This window comes from Vanessa cardui, chromosome 7, assembly GCF_905220365.1.
Source record: "Vanessa cardui chromosome 7, ilVanCard2.1, whole genome shotgun sequence".
NCBI classification, from domain to species: domain Eukaryota; kingdom Metazoa; phylum Arthropoda; class Insecta; order Lepidoptera; family Nymphalidae; genus Vanessa; species Vanessa cardui.
This window is the reverse complement of record NC_061129.1, coordinates 12,806,957-12,823,624: the sequence shown is the minus strand read 5'-3', so window position 1 is coordinate 12,823,624 and position 16,668 is coordinate 12,806,957. Positions and strand designations below refer to the sequence as shown.

The 16,668-nt window shown below is 32.7% G+C and overlaps 2 protein-coding genes across 2 annotated transcripts; both read right to left on the bottom strand.

Moving 5' to 3' along the window:
* Positions 1 to 1,864: 1,864 nt before the first annotated feature.
* Positions 1,865 to 2,831, bottom strand: LOC124531000 (larval cuticle protein A2B-like). The gene is made up of 2 exons (XM_047105388.1): positions 2,798 to 2,831; positions 1,865 to 2,527 (listed from the first exon to the last, which is right to left on the bottom strand). The coding sequence occupies exons 1-2, from the start codon at positions 2,804 to 2,806 to the stop codon at positions 1,940 to 1,942; spliced, it is 597 nt and encodes a 198-aa protein (XP_046961344.1). The 5' UTR covers positions 2,807 to 2,831; the 3' UTR covers positions 1,865 to 1,939.
* A 4,415-nt stretch (positions 2,832 to 7,246) lies between these two features.
* On the bottom strand, positions 7,247 to 8,459 carry LOC124530998 (cuticle protein 19.8-like). The gene is made up of 2 exons (XM_047105386.1): positions 8,375 to 8,459; positions 7,247 to 8,105 (listed from the first exon to the last, which is right to left on the bottom strand). Exons 1-2 carry the CDS (start codon positions 8,384 to 8,386, stop codon positions 7,362 to 7,364), a joined length of 756 nt encoding a protein of 251 aa, XP_046961342.1. The 5' UTR covers positions 8,387 to 8,459; the 3' UTR covers positions 7,247 to 7,361.
* Between the last annotated feature and the right edge of the window lie 8,209 nt (positions 8,460 to 16,668).

Here is a 16,668-nt window from a genome sequence, read left to right as displayed (position 1 = left end):
TTTGTGCAAAGATCATATTTGCGTGAGAAATAAATATTGATAATTTGGGATAGCGTACTTAATGCGGATGAGATCGGTTTTACGAATTTTGCCGATGCGATATCTAAGTTGTGTCGTACTATACCTGTTTGAACTTATCTTGAACAAAGTGAGGTGGAGCTCCACCACCTGCTTAATATGGTACCTATCATCTTTTTAGGTTCGTTTTATATGAAAAGTAGAATCCAATTTCCTTTATTTAGACGATTGCAAAATTATAATATGCCCATAGAAGATTACATGATTTTGTTTTGCGTTGATTTGTAGATAACTATTTTTCATATTATGTATGAAATGAATGAAAGACAAATATATTTTATGTTTTAAATTTGTGTCTTTTATTTCTGTTGTTCTGTTTCGTATACATATTATAAACTAGCGTTCCGCCCAGGCCTTCCACGGATGTAATGCTGATATTAAATATACTACAGATTTTCTTATAACGTTTAGTTTTTTTGTCATTCGACGATAATGCTACGTCACCCAGTTGCGTCCCTAAGTCCTCCATTTTAAACCTATCTTCGAAAATACTCATTTAACTAATATATTATTACAAAGGGCCATATTGACCAACATATGTATATTAAATGCACAGTGTATTTCATTGGATAAGGATTAATGCTGTATTGCTTCAAATCTCTTCGTATATAAGACATTATTTCTTCTAAAGAGTGAAGTTAAAACATGGTTCATCTAGATAACAATTTCTATGCTTTTTTTTTTAAATAGTTAATGCGTAAACAATTACTCGATAAAACGATTTCTTAGTAATGATACTTGTAAACTTTTTAAGTTTCTCAATTTATAGATATAGTAAAATTGGAGTGTCTGTTTGTAATATTGAAATAGCCCCTTTTTTACTGAATGCAAATGTATTTATACACGGTACACATACCAAAATAACATTTTTTTTTAAATTTTTGTCTGTCTGTCTGTTTCTTTCGGTTAATCTCTGGAATATCTGGACCGAATTTGATGGGACTCCGACTTTCACTGGCAGATGTTTGATATAATAGGGAGTAACTTACATACATATATATTTTTGTTATATTTAAAGACATATAAGGTCGCGGGCACAGCTAGTTTATAAATAGAAATTGTGTAGAATTTAGAGTTGAAATATAAACTTTGTAGTTTAAATCTATTTTAAATTGAATAGAATACAATATACAATTAAGGAAAAATGTCTCATTATTCAAAGTGGTTAAAATTCTGACAAAGTATTTCTTCTTTTGTACTCAATTAAAAGAGCTCCAGAATACTATTCCCAAAAAATAAGCTTATTAGTTATTCAATTCACGCAACTTTCGAATCAAGGCTGTATAATCCATCTAATTTTATTAAAGAAATTGACCCTATTAATTTAAAAAAAAAGTTTTTCATTCCAAGTTTTATAAGAATTGAATATTAATAAATAAACTTCTGTTTAATTCTATTTTTCTTATATCACGTGAGGAAGATAGTAAGAAATTGATTACGCAAAATATTTTTAAAGTCAGATTTATTAAAAATACATTGCAAACATATCGTTGACATAGTATAATACAAGCATTTATAGGAAGTAGTAAGTTGAGTGATAAGGTGAGTCGCAACGGGTCTTTTTACAACTTTTACGAGTACACTGAAGAACCGAAAAGAAAAGAAAGGAAAAGAAAGTTGAACTTCTCAGCTCGTCTCTACTGTAATATACATTTACTATATACATAAGCCTTCCTCTTGAAACACTGTGTTTATTGTTAAAACTATATTATAATCTTTGCGTCGTTTAAAGAGGACTGACAGTACATCATTAAATAAATAAAAGAAAATGTTTGTCTTTACAGCTTAATTTATTTATGTTTTCTTAATATTTAAGTAAAAACATATTTCGGAGGGTGATAGTATTTCACATACATAATATTTACAAGTAGTTGAAAGATGTAGTGGGGTATCCATAAGTTGGGTAATATGGTGAGGCATAACGGGCATACACTTGAGGAGTGTACGCTGAAGGGACTGCCGTGTAGACTGAGGGAGCAGCGTAAGTACGAGCAGAGAACACCGTTGGAGATGAAGTCGCATACACTCCAGGGGCGACAAAAGATCTCGCTACGACTGGAGATGAAGCGGTGTACAAAGCAGGTGCGGCATAAGTGCGAGCAGCAACAACAGATGGAGCGGAGGAGACAACAGCTGGAGCGGCCACAGTGCGCACAACAGGAGTAGCAGCGACTACGGAAGTAACGACGGGGTCTTTTCGGACGACTGCGTTGAAACCGTTCACATCGTCAGCAGTGTAGTCGACGGTGCGCTTGGTGCCGTCGGGGTCGATCAGCGAGTATTGTCCTCTAACAACTCCTCCACTACGAGTCTCGACTTGGCTTTTGTAGTCACCGGTGTTGGGATCAGCTACATCGTACGCGAAGCTGGAAGAGTCTTCGTCCACTTTGACCACTGGTACGACTGAGCTGTGAGCCACAGCGACCAGGGCGAGGAGTACTGCGATGAACTGAAAAAAAATATAAAATTAAATATAAATGCTCCATTTTTATCAGTAGCTTAGAAATTGATTCATCCTGACGGTTAAATATTTTTTTATAAAATAGAAACATATCCGAGGTAAATGTAAGGATGGATATAAAATAAAATAATATAAATACATATTTAAAAATAAGCAATAAAAAAAATACAATTATTATTTATCAATATCATATAATTGTTGAGATCATTAGAAATAAAAATAAAAATAATACAAAAATATATAAATATATTAGTTTACCTTTGCCATTGTTCTTTAAGTCAATGAATCTTTTCAAGTGGATGAAAAAAACATAGAATAGCTTGCTTTTATATGATTTTATAGAATATTAGTTTTGTTTAAATGGGTACCGGTTGATCTTTAAACAAGGGTAATGAGTATTGTGTTTATTAGATTATTGCGGAAATCGAAGGCTGTTAATGAAATAAATATATCTCCGTCGACCTCAGGCCATTTTTAGTAAACGACATCGTAATAGCTTTTAATCGAATTTTAATTAGCATAATAGTAAAATCTAATATTTTTTATTGTATTTTGAAGTACGCTTAGTTGTTAATTGACATTTAATATTAAAAAACAATAAAAAAAAGAATTAAAAAAAAATTTAAATAAAAAAATATTTTCTTTTTAAAAAAAGGAAAATAAAATAAAAAATTAAAATTATTAGGATCTAAATATAAAATAGGAGGGGACATAAATACTTTTTTTCCTGGAGATTGGGACGGAGTATTTATCAAAACCGACCCAAACGTCGAGAATGTACAGACGTGATGTACATACACTAACATTTTATATTAAGTGAATTTAGACTACATTAGAAATAAAAAAATATATTTTAAAGAATTGTTTTCGCAATATTTTATCGTATACGAATATTTAATATATTCGGCTTCGCAACGGAAGGGATTAGTTTTTTTGTTATATTACCTTTTCTTATATAAATCCGTTCAGTAGTTTTGTAGTTTATAACGAACGTACAGACAGATAGACGCGACGGGGGACTTTACTTTTTAATATGTAGTGTAGTAATTAAATAAAAAAGGAGGAAAGGATTAACGTAATTCAAAAATGTATAACTTCATTTGCCATATTCGGGCAATTTTGTATCAATTGATCTGTAGTTTGCGAACAAAAAAAACATACCTATTTGTATAATATATATGTATATTAATGCATATAAGGTGATATAAAAAATATATAGTACACTTATTAATTGTGTGTTGAAGTAGTATCCGCTACCAAAAGTTGGCGAAGATTTATTAGACTCCATTCGAGTCGCAAAAAATCTAACGTCGTCATTTAAAAGGTCTAAGCATGTGATTGATGCGTGTATATAAAAATAATTAAAAAATGTGTTGACTATAACTAATATTATAAATGTGAAAGATAGTTTGTATGTTACGCTTTTACGCCTTAAATACTCAACCGATTGTGATAAAATTTTGAATACATTTTATTGGGGGATTTGATGACGATTATTCTGATGATGACAGCGGAAGACCAGCTGACTACGCCGAACACATTAAAGTATACAACTGTCTTGATCTTATGCCATATTCATTTGATGAGCCAGCGACATGATGCGACTGGACACGATCGGAAAGAGTTCAGACTGTTCAAGGGGCAACAGGCAGTCAGCAGATAAATACCTGACAACCTCCAGACGCGGCTGTAGCCACTGTTGGAAGATAGTCAACAATAAATTGACTAAAACTATACAGTAACAACTTATGTCGCCCTGGTGTGTACTGAACAATAATTATATGAGTTTGGATCATTAATTCATATAATTCCGACAGATACCACAAATTTGCACGTGCTTCATTTAATTTAACGGGTTGTCTCGTAGTTATAAATAGGTTTATGCAATTTCAAGAGTACAATTTATAAAAAAATGTATTCAAGTAAGTACTTACATTTTTAAAATAATATAACGATTTATTATATTTTATGTCATGTATCATATAAATGCTTTTGATAAGAACCGTCAAGAAACTTTCTTTCGTCATTTCTATCATTTAAAAAATAAAGGTAAGTTAATATAAATACTAGATATATTACATCAATATGTAATAATTTTATTTCTTTTTATACTTAGTAGGGGAAACTGGAGAACACAAAAGTAAAGTAAAAAAAGAGAGACTAAAAGTTATGGAGCCCTGGTGTAAACAATTTTGCGTCATATGTACTAATAGTTAATAATTTTGTGGTTTATTCGCTTGGACAATCAAAGCGTTGTTAGCCCTTTTGTCACCGATGGAGGCAATAAAGCAACTTGTTAATTTACTTATATAAGTTATACGAGATCACAGGATCAAGATCAACAAAAAGTTTGGTGTCGACTAGAACCGGGACCGGCGAGAATACGTTCGGTAAATAAACAATAGGATGTAATTATTTACACGCAATTAATCTAAAGTCATTTTACAAGTTAATATTTGACCAATAATGAAATTGGCCAAGTAATTTATTTTTAGTTCCAAATCATACAGTCAGTTAAACATCATTCTTGCCACGAACTTTAGACATATTATTTCATCTTATTTTAGGTATTTTTCTTGGTAGTACGGATTTTTACCAGTCTGGGTTGGGTACCACCTACTCATCAAATATTTTACCGCCACGCAGCTATACTTAGTATTGTTGTGTTCCGGTTTGAAGGGTGAAAGAGGTTGTAATTAATCTGGCTCACAGTGTAACTGCAGATACAAGGGATGTAACATCTCTGTTCCCGAAGCTGGTGGCGCATTGACGATGTATTTTGTTACCTAAGTTGTGCGATTGACGATGTCAGAAAAAATATATTCATACGGCACTAACGTACAGCAGTGACCATTTACTATCAAGTGTATGTAATTAAAATGCTTTAGGTAGTTACAAAGCTTAGACCTTATAATTGTTCTTTCCACCAATATTATCAACGGCATGTATCTACTGCAAAAGCGGCTGGTTGTTATGGGCTGTGCTACAGTTATAATCATTATCATTATCAAATTATGATTGAAATAATAACAGTATTGATTGTACCTACTAGAAATTGTAAGGATATCAACATCATTGTAAGGATTGCAATTATAAAGTTTCCGTAACAGTTTCGTCTTAGACTAAGATATCAATGTTTTTTTTTAATATATTTAAAAAACCTTACGTATTTTTAAATAATATGCAATCGTAAATTTGTATGTTTGTTACTATTTAGCAAAAACCTACTAATTGATTTTGATAAAACTTTACAAAAATATATCTTATATTTCAGAATATTACGAATGGTTGGTAGGTTTGAGAAAGTATGAAAACTTTTTATGAAGCATACTTATACTGCTATTAAACCATTTAAATCATTTATTTTGCTACACACATACATAACATAGATTATACAGAAGAAAATAATCCAATTTAAAGAATACAGTGTAGGTAGCAAGGGGTTTAAGTGCAGATGGCCCCTGAATATTGGGTAAACATAAACAAATATAATATAATACATAGGAAGTGAAATACTTTTTATACAAAGTACCTGAAAACCAACCCTTAAACGTGAACAACACGTCCAAAAACGATTATAAATTTATTTTACCTTAAGAATTAATAAACTTTATTAACTTTCTTTTATGCTTTCTTGCACCACACACAGAGCCAATAACTAAATATACTAACCATACAATATAACGTAAATTTAGCCTTAATAAAAGAGACGTACAATTTTGGCGATGAATAAATTATAAATTGTTTATTTATATTATTTAATCGCATTCAAATTGTAAAATATTACGACTGGTCATTTTGTTAACATTTTATTGCTGGCCAAGATAAATAAATATGGTTTTAACTAATTATATTGAAGTCCAACGTAAAACGCATATCATAGTAAGTTTATTTAAATTAAATGTCATGGTAATTATTTAATTATACAATAATTGTTTGGTATGAATGCCAAGTGCCTTAAGCTACATCTAGAAATCAAATTAAGTTATATATAAATAAATATATTTTATTTTTTATTTACCTATTTGGAATTTGGCTATGTTTTATACTAATTAAAAAGCTTATTTTTTAACTAGTTTCATATGTATGTGATTAAATATTTATATGGATTTATTAGTATTTGATGATGATTTTTTTTAATAAACTGCCTACTCGAGCCCACTTCCTAGAATAGAATGTGAGTCTTGTACGTAATTAGAAGAAAAATTCATGACAATGAAATGAATAGTTTATATACGTACTGGAAAATATTATTTTTATTTATAAAGAAACAATAAGTGTTAAATCGTCCAATAACTATTATGATTAGTCGAAAATATGTATAATTAATAGACCGGTCTTTCTACTTTCATGTTTAAGTTTATCATTAAAAAATATATTCAAGTTCCAAATATGTGATGATAAATATTTAAAATTATTCGTATTGTTTAAATTCTAGACTTAGTCTTGTGTCCAAATTTTTTATGCCGTACTTAGTTATGATTCTATTGAGGTATTAAAATGTGCGTACGTTTATGAATTCGCAATGACTTTGTATGTATATATTTGTGTTCGGTTAATCAAAGGATGTAACGAATAATGTCGGATTGAAAAACCCATGTCATATTATACGACAGTTTGAAACTTCCTACTAAATTGATTATGTTATATATATGTTTAAGTTGAACGGGTATTCGTTTATGTTTGAGCTAAATAAAACGATGTAGGTGTATATAAAGAGGTCGTTTAATTTAATACATACACATACGTAAAAAAATAATATTATTTACAAGGCAGTTTCGAAGTTTATAACTAAGTCACCTTATGAAGGCTTTGTCGTTGTTTACCAGTAGTTGATGGGGGTGGAGTGTACGCCATAGCTCGCGTAGTAGGGAGCCGCGTAGTAGGGAGAGGCGTAAGTGCGAGCGCCGATAAGAGCGGGAGCGGAAGCAGCATAGACAGCGGGCGAGGAGTAAGTACGGGTGGCTACAAGAGGAGCAGAGGCGGCGTACACGGTGGGAGAGGAGTAAGTGTGGGTAGACACTACAGCGGGCGCTGAGGCGGCGTACACTGAGGGACCAGCGTAAGTACGGGCAGCCACGACTGTGGGAGCTGAGGCAGCGTACACTGCTGGGGTGTATGTACGAGAAGCTACAACCGCTGGGGCAGCGGCAGCGTAGACAGCAGGAGCGGCGTACGTGCGAGACGCAACAACAGCAGGAGCGGCGGAGACAACGGCAGGTGTGGCGATGGTGCGTGCAGCAACAACAGCTGGAGCAACAGCGGCTACAGCGGGAGCAGCAGCAACCACGGGTGTGGCAACAACAGCGGGGTCCTTGCGTACGACAGCGTTGAAACCGTTCACGTCATCGGCGGTGTAGTCTACAGTACGCTTGGTGCCGTCGGACTCGAGGAGCGAGTACTGTCCTTGGACGTTGCCGCCGACGCGGGTCTCGACCTGGCTCTTGAAGTCGCCGGTGTAGGGGTCGGCCACGTCGTAAGCAAAGCTCGTGTAGTCGGCGTCTGCTCGCGCTACTGGCACCACTGAGCAGCGGGCCACGGCCACCAGGGCGAGTACTACAACCAACTGCAAAAAATGTCTTATATTATTTTATTGTTAAAAATATGTTACACGTTTTAATGACTTTAAATTGATCTCAACATAATATTTAATTAGCTGTTAATTTAAACTATGTAATTATAACAAAAGTTGACACTAGCACGCAATATTAAATGAAAAACGTAATTGAATATTTAATGTAAATAGATCACAATTGAAACAAATATAGATGATCAAAGAAATGTATTCAAAGAAAATTTTAAGCAATACACGATAATGATATTGGGAATACGCACCTTAGCTGCCATTGCTTCTTAGACAAGTGAATCTCGTGGAATGAGTACTGAGCTATCCGACTAGGAGCTTATATATGGATCGCACATACGAGGGCGTGTCGTTTGCGCATGGACACTTATACTTGATATTTAAAAATACTAATGTATTCGATGGATCCGGAAACGCAAGGCCGTATTATGGAAAGCATAAAGAAATGACTCGTGTCATTATTATTTTATTAACGTCATTCGTCTTCGTCATACTTTTATGCCTCGTGTCTCGTAAACTGTATCAGACAACTTATATTAAATCTTAGTAGTATGTTGTATGTAGTTACATTTTTAAATTAAATTAAAAATAAAATAGTGAATCGTTCGAAATTTAATTGTATGTTTTTTTTTTTTATATTTTTGCAATCAAAATGTCACCAGCTTTCGTTTTTTATATATTTATTTCACCTTGTCACGTCTAGATTGTTTTTTGCGAAAATAATTCATGTTTAATGTAAGAGTTTAATGTCGTCCATTTTTGTGTAATTTTATGATAAGCAGATCAAGATACCATTGTCTGCCAAACTCGGAGGCTGGATATGGCGTTGTCTGATAATAAATAAAATTTTAACAAAAAGAAAAACCGACTTCAAACAAAACACTATTTTAAAACAAATGAATATGCACGAAAAAGTAAAAAAAATAATTGCGTATTCAACATATTTTTTAGAGTCTTCCTAAGTTAAATGAAATGAAAAATATTAGACTACTTAAAAGTCGATTAACGATTATATCATGTAGTTATAGTTATTGGTATATTTGGAGTCGGTGTCAGCCACGGTGCCCTTGCCCCAACAATCAAAAGAAAGAAGCGATACGAGCCCCTTGATTGATCCAGTATATTATTGTGTAAAAGGTAATTTGTAAAAAACATATTTGTTAAAGTATTCTCGTATTGTTTTTTGATAGATATACTGTAGGGTTTTATTGGCTGACACCGACTCCAAATATACCAATAACTATAACTACATGATATAATCGTTAATCGACTTTTAAGTAGTCTAATATATTTCATTTCATTTAACTTAGGAAGACTCTAAAAAATATGTTGAATACGCAATTATTTTTTTTACTTTTTCGTGCATATTCATTTGTTTTAAAATAGTGTTTTGTTTGAAGTCGGTTTTTCTTTTTGTTAAAATTTTATTTATTTTTTGATTTTAAGTGAAGCTGATGTTGACTAACTAATTTTTTTTAATATGGATAAATTAAGCGTTCCGTTTATATGAGTCAGAAACTACTTCGAGGACAATTTCAAAGGAAACTTGCGAATAAAGCAAAAATAGACTTTCGAAAATGCGGATTTAACACGTCACGCGGCGTGAACTACAAGGATCCCTCGAAAGAGCTGTAATCGAACTCAGCAAAAAAACTTTGAAAAAGACCAACTATATTTCGTCATCATATGACATCACATCACATACACAAAATTTGATTAAAGATAGTAAGAAATTCTGCCCCATATCGCACCCTAACTGCGAGCCGTATAGGAGTTCCATCACTACATAGTATAAAACAAAGTCGCTTTCTCTGTCCCTATATCTTTAAATCTACGCAACGGATTTTGATGCGGTTTTTTTTAAAAGATAGTGTGATTCAAGGGGAAGGTTTGTGTATATAATACATGAACAATATAGTAAAGAAACACTGACAATTTTAGAAGTTTGCAATGTGATGTCGTATATAAACAAATTCTGTAGTATATTTAGTATCAGTATTGCACCCGTGCGAAGCCGGGGTGGGTAGCTAGTTGATTATAATATTCGACTATGATAATTACATAAACATAACCACATTACGGAAGGTGACTCAAATATCCAAATAACCTATAAATAAAAGATTCGACCGAGTATCGCTAACGTGCTCCTCAGAATTGTTCCGTTCCCTTCCGTTCCGTTACTTTGTCATGGATCCTGTACTCAGAACCTTACCAAACTTTCACCAAATTACCCTTGAAGTATATATTTTATAATAAAAAAAGAATTATCAAAATTGGTTAACGTGATTTTCAGTTATTCACCTATTTGTCGCGCATATACATAATGCAAATTTAAGACTTATGTCGTTTTCACATGGATACCATCATCGGAAAAAAAAATAAAAAAAATGGGACCCCACGGGAAGCACTACCTTTCAAACAAAAAAAAAATTATCAAAATCGGTCCACCCAGTAAAAAGTTATGAGGTAACAAACATAAAAAAAAAAAAAAAAAAAAAAAAAAAAATACAGACGAATTGATAACCTCCTCCTTTTGGAAGTCGGTTGAAAAATATAACATTTTCGTTTTTAGCTTTCGTATTTGTTTCCATATCACGTACGAGAGGTTTGTAAGCACACAGACATGATACGGTATGTCTGATGTTATATCTACAAAAATATATTTCGTCAATCGAATAACTTATAAGTTCTACTTGTAGTACTTATTTTTGTTGTTAAGTTATAGGACTAAAATGTAGTCTACCTAGTATAACTTTTAAGTTGTTTTTTAATTGACGTTTGTATCAATCACACAATTAAACATATTCATAATATTAAAAAAATATATATTAAACATTATATTTTGATGAAGACCAAATTGAATTAAAAAAACGTTAATTATTAATTTTTAAAAAATAAATTAATTATAAATATTTAATAGTTACAATTTGTTTGATTTTCTATTATATAATACGAATATATAAAAATACATATATTATAGGATGATTTATAATATTCCAAATTAATTTATAGTCTAATTATTTAGTATTGTTGCCCACGATCTCCGTCCTACTTTCTAATTTCCAATAAAGTAGCTAGAAATTTCTTTACTTAATAGCCGTTACATAGTTTAAAAGCTTGTACATAAGATTGATTAGTCCTATGATTTATTTATACAGTGACTCAGTATTCCTAGTATTAATACCGAGTGTATTCAATATATTTTACTTTTTATTTTATATTAATACAAAAGTAACTTTATCTTGGCGTGTGATAGGATACTTACTATATGTAAATATTTCTAGGCTTTTCAAATCAAAATAATATATAAACAAATCTTAGATTTACATATTTCATGCAATTTAGTATTTTACTAAAATACTTTAGATAATATTAGATATATGATATTTTCGTAATAATTACTAAAGTTAAGTCCTTAAACATATACAACTATGAATTTAAAATAGTTTCTGCATTAATCTTGACCGCATGTAATGATGGCACGAATGTTAGCAGCATTTTTCCTCGATAAAAAAAAAGGAACCAGCCCTCCTCTCACCATTGGAGGCAATAAGGTTATACATTTATTGGACCTTTTTGCTATATACTCCATGGTACAAGTGTTTCAACAGCCAAGGGACAAAATAATTTGGAAAATGACACGAATATTTGGATCGTTTGTTGCAACGGTGCCGGATCTAAACATTGTTTCTCGGATATGAGAAGGACCCAGCGTTTAACGCTTGTGAAAGCCCAAATAAGTTAGCGCTCCCAGGGAACCGATGCCAGTCTATCAGGTACTATCCTTACTATCATCACGACTTATTCCACTGGACTCAGTATGAGCAGGAATGTCGATAGTGGCACGAAACCTTTAATTGTGCACTACGAAGAATTTATGATTAATATATATTTAATTTACAATACAACGCTATTACACTTAACTACTTATATTCAATTTAATTTTAATTCAAAAGTTCGAGAACAGTTTTGTAAAAGTTTGAAACGACGTTTTCTCGTAAATCCACAATGAATATCATAAATTAATGAAGCTTTTGACCAATAATATCCCTTTTGTTCGCTGTCAAATTATGTTTATGGGTTTTGTCTTATGATAGTTTGATATTATTTTATTTGACCAATGGAAATTGGTTTGAATATCTTCTATATATCCTATAACCTGTGGAACTAATGATCCAATTCTATTTTTTTTAATGAGCAACATTATGAGCGCTTCATCCCGAGTGCTAAAGGCTTAATATATTTTTATATACTTTTTTTAACAAAATACTTTGCTCGCTATCTATAATATAAAATACTTTGGATATATAAAAGTTTTTGCCTTACAATCTTCATACTCTATATGTCCGGCAGGTAGCATTTGCGTGTAATATTCTAATATTCAACAACAGATGGCGAGGAAGGCATATAGTTTAAAACACGTGGGCTTTTAACATTTTGGTATTAAATTACATTGTAATTCAAATCTTTGTACAATAAATTTATTTACGAAATAAGTATTAACACTACTTGCTGAGATGGACCAGTGGTTAGAACGCGTGCATCTTAACCGATGATTGCGGGTTCAAACCCAGGCAAGCACCACTATATATATGTGCTTAATTTGTGTTTATAATTCATCTCGTGCTCGGCGTGTGCATCGAAATTCTGCCACATGTGCATTCCACCAACGTGACTTGGAACAGCGTGGTGGAATATGTTCCAAACTCTCTCCTTAATGGAAGAGGAGGCCTTATACCAGCAGTGGGAAAGTTACAGGCTGTTACTTTACTTTTTTACTACTACTTGCTACATATATAAAATCTTATGTTGCTGTACCAATAATGACCGTGTAGTCATAATAAATGAGTACGCCACTCTAAGTTCCCTGGGTTCGATTCCCGGCCGCGTCAATGTAGAACAAGTTCATTAGTTGTCTATGTTGTTGGCTCTGGGTGTTTGTTAATTTTCATTTTCCATAACACAATTGCTTTAACTTACGTTGGGATGAGAGTAATGTATGTGATATTGTCTATTTATTAATTATTATTATTCGTAGTTTCAAACATACATACGAAAAATGCTGGGTAAGTTATTAAATTCCGAAGCTTCCTGACTGTGAAAGCTTATTTCGTACGTATATGGGACGATACTTTATATTGAATAAGGACATTTTTTTGTTTACAAATATCAAGATCCGGTTTTGTATGTTCTTTCCTTAACTGGTTTATTAATAAGATCGATTTTTTGTTTACGCATGTCATTGTACTGACCTTTTTTTTGAAACCAAAGCCATTATTGTTCTAATTTACGTATCCAATTAAACGTTAAAGGTTTTGTTAAGGAATCTGGATCGAACCTGCGACTTTCACATCGCGAGCGCGACCCTGAGCGATTGAGCTATTGAGGTTTATTGACAGTTCGTTAACTTCCTAATACGGCATTTTTTCAATTTGTTATGCCAAAAATATATTTTTTTGTAAATATTTTTGACATTCACATTCAATTATTAAAACAAAAACAAGAGTTAAGTTGTTAAATACAAAGTTGCTAGTAGTAAGTACATTAAATTCGGTGTTATAATATATGCATACAAAATTAACAATTCGCAAACATTAAGAACCTAGATTTGAGTTAATAAAAATAATAAATTCTATGAATAATCATGACGAAGAAAACCGAGTTTAGGAGAACCGGCGCAAGGCCGACTGGCTGCGATTACAAGCAGTTTACGATTATAATAACATACTTTGTAGTAGTGATCTGTTGCGGAAATAAATGCCTATAAACAAATAAATATATTCATACATACATATATATGTAAGTTCGCTTCCGTTGGAATATATATTGTATAACAAATTATACAATACACAAGTCGTCTATTGTATACTGTGCCTTATTTAGTAGTTGGCCGTAGAATACAAGGTCCTGGATACCAAACCAGGTCCGATCGATGAAATAACTAATAACTTTACCGTTTCGTACATTCAAATCTTTAATAAAAAATACATTGGTACAAAAGGCATATTATTCGATACAAGATTTTGTAGATGATAAAAAAAGCTTCAAATTAATACCTGTTGACTTACAGGCAGGATACATTACATACATATATAATTGTATTTAGCTTATATGATTGTATTTTTTAAATATTGTATTTTTTTGCCCAGAGGATCGGAATTGCGATTCAACGGGGAAATGCTGCTAGCATTCTTGCCACTATTCCACGCGGTCAAGATTTATACAGTAACTAGTTTTAGTTCATATTTGTATATATATATTTAAGCATTTAATGTTGTTAATTCTTATATTAATAAATTGTATATTTTTTTTAAATGTTAATAAATAAAATTTTAACAAAAAGAAAAACCGACTTCAAACAAAACACTATTTTAAAACAAATGAATATGCACGAAAAAGTAAAAAAAATAATTGCGTATTCAACATATTTTTTAGAGTCTTCCTAAGTTAAATGAAATGAAAAATATTAGACTACTTAAAAGTCGATTAACGATTATATCATGTAGTTATAGTTATTGGTATATTTGGAGCCGGTGTCAGCCACGGTGCCCTTGCCCCAACAATCAAAAGAAAGAAGCGATACGAGCCCCTTGATTGATCCAGTATATTATTGTGTAAAAGGTAATTTTTTTTTTTTTTTTTTTTTTTATTATTCTTTATTGCACAAAAACAAGTACAAAGGGCGGACTTAACGCTATAACAGCATTTTCTGCCAGCCAACCCAGAATATTGTAGGAGAGTAGTCAGTAGGGTGTGCACAGAAGTAAAAGAAAATTTTAAAATATATACATAGCAATAGATGCTTGTAATAATAATAAATATATATATTAATAATACAATACATTGCGATGTTATACATAAATATACATACACATAATATACATAAATATACACAAACAGATACATAATATATAAGTACATAATTATTTAACATATATACATAAATATATATATATATATATACATATATATATATGAATCCAATTATGATAAAAATATTGATGAAAATACATCACACAGTGTTGACAGACGACAGATAAAATTGTTTTACTTGGCGCTTGAAGGAATCGCGCGATGGAGCTCTACGAATATAATCAGGCAAAGTGTTCCAAAGCCGGGCTGCAACTAGAGAGAAAGAGTTGGAAACAAAGCCAGATTTATGGGAAGGTATGAAAAGGGTAAGAAATTGAGAGGATCGTAGGGGCTTATTATGAGTAGAGGAAAGAAGAGAAAATTTAGAGGATAAGTAAGTGGGAGCATTAGGGTCAGTAAGAATAGAGTAGAGAAGACATAGAAGCCGAGTATATCTACGTTCTCGTATAGGAAGCCAGTGTAACTGTTTCCTAAAACGAGAAACGTGGTCGAATTTGTGTAAGCTAAAGATAAACCGAATGCCAGAGTTAAGGAGACGATTAAGTTTATGTAGGTGTTCTTCCGACAGATCTAGATAACAGGAGTCACCGTAATCAAGAATTGGGACCAAGAGGGTAGTAACAAGCTGGATTTTAGTTTCCATAGGCAAAAAGTTTTTTAAACGCATCATGGAATGCATAGTGGCGTAAAACCTACGAGAAACTTCTTTAACATGTTCCCCCCAACTGAGTTTACTGTCAATGATAATGCCGAGGTCTTTAACACTGCTGCTGAACTCTATTGGTATATTATTATATCGTAGGTTGGGCAGAGTCAGAACATCTAATTTAGCTAACTGTCTCCCGCTGCCTATAATGATGGCTTGACACTTGGATGGATTGACAGTGATACCATATTTAGCGGACCAAAGAGAAATGCGGTGGAGATTGTCATTTAGGGAGTTAATGGCCGCGGCAAGATCATTGACAGTAGAGTGTTCGTAGAGCTGCAAGTCATCGGCATACAGGTGGTAGTGCGAAGTTAAAATTTTAGTGATGGCGTTTATAAAAACAGAAAATAACAGAGGAGATAATATGCCGCCTTGAGGAACGCCGGCACTCACTTCGCACCAATCAGATTGTAGCTGACCAATGCGTGTGGATTGCCGGCGCCCTCGAAGATAAGAAGAAAACCATTCAACGGTAGAGTCTGACAAGTTAGCATGGGAAAGAAATGCAAGAAGGAGGTCATGGTCTACTGCATTGAAAGCATTGCTAAAGTCAATTAGCACGAGCACTGTGAGTTGCTGGTTTTCCATGGCGATACGAATATCGTCCGTGACCTTTAACAATGCTGTTGTTGTGCTGTGACCTGGGCGAAAGCCCGATTGGAGTGGATTGAATAAGTCGCATTTATGAAGGTAGCAAGAGATTTGTTGGTGTGCAATGGACTCCAGGATTTTGGATAAAAAGGGGAGAATTGTTATAGGACGAAAATGAGAAGGCAGCGAAGGATTTGATATTTTAGGGAGTGGGAGAACAAAAGCCTTGCGCCACATCTCAGGAAATGTACTCGTGGTAAAGGAGAAGTTGACGATATGAGTTATGGAGGGAATTAGAAAATTAAGGATGAGGGTAATCATAATTCGACTTACTCCATCGCAACCAACCGCCTTAGATTTGATCGAAAGAAT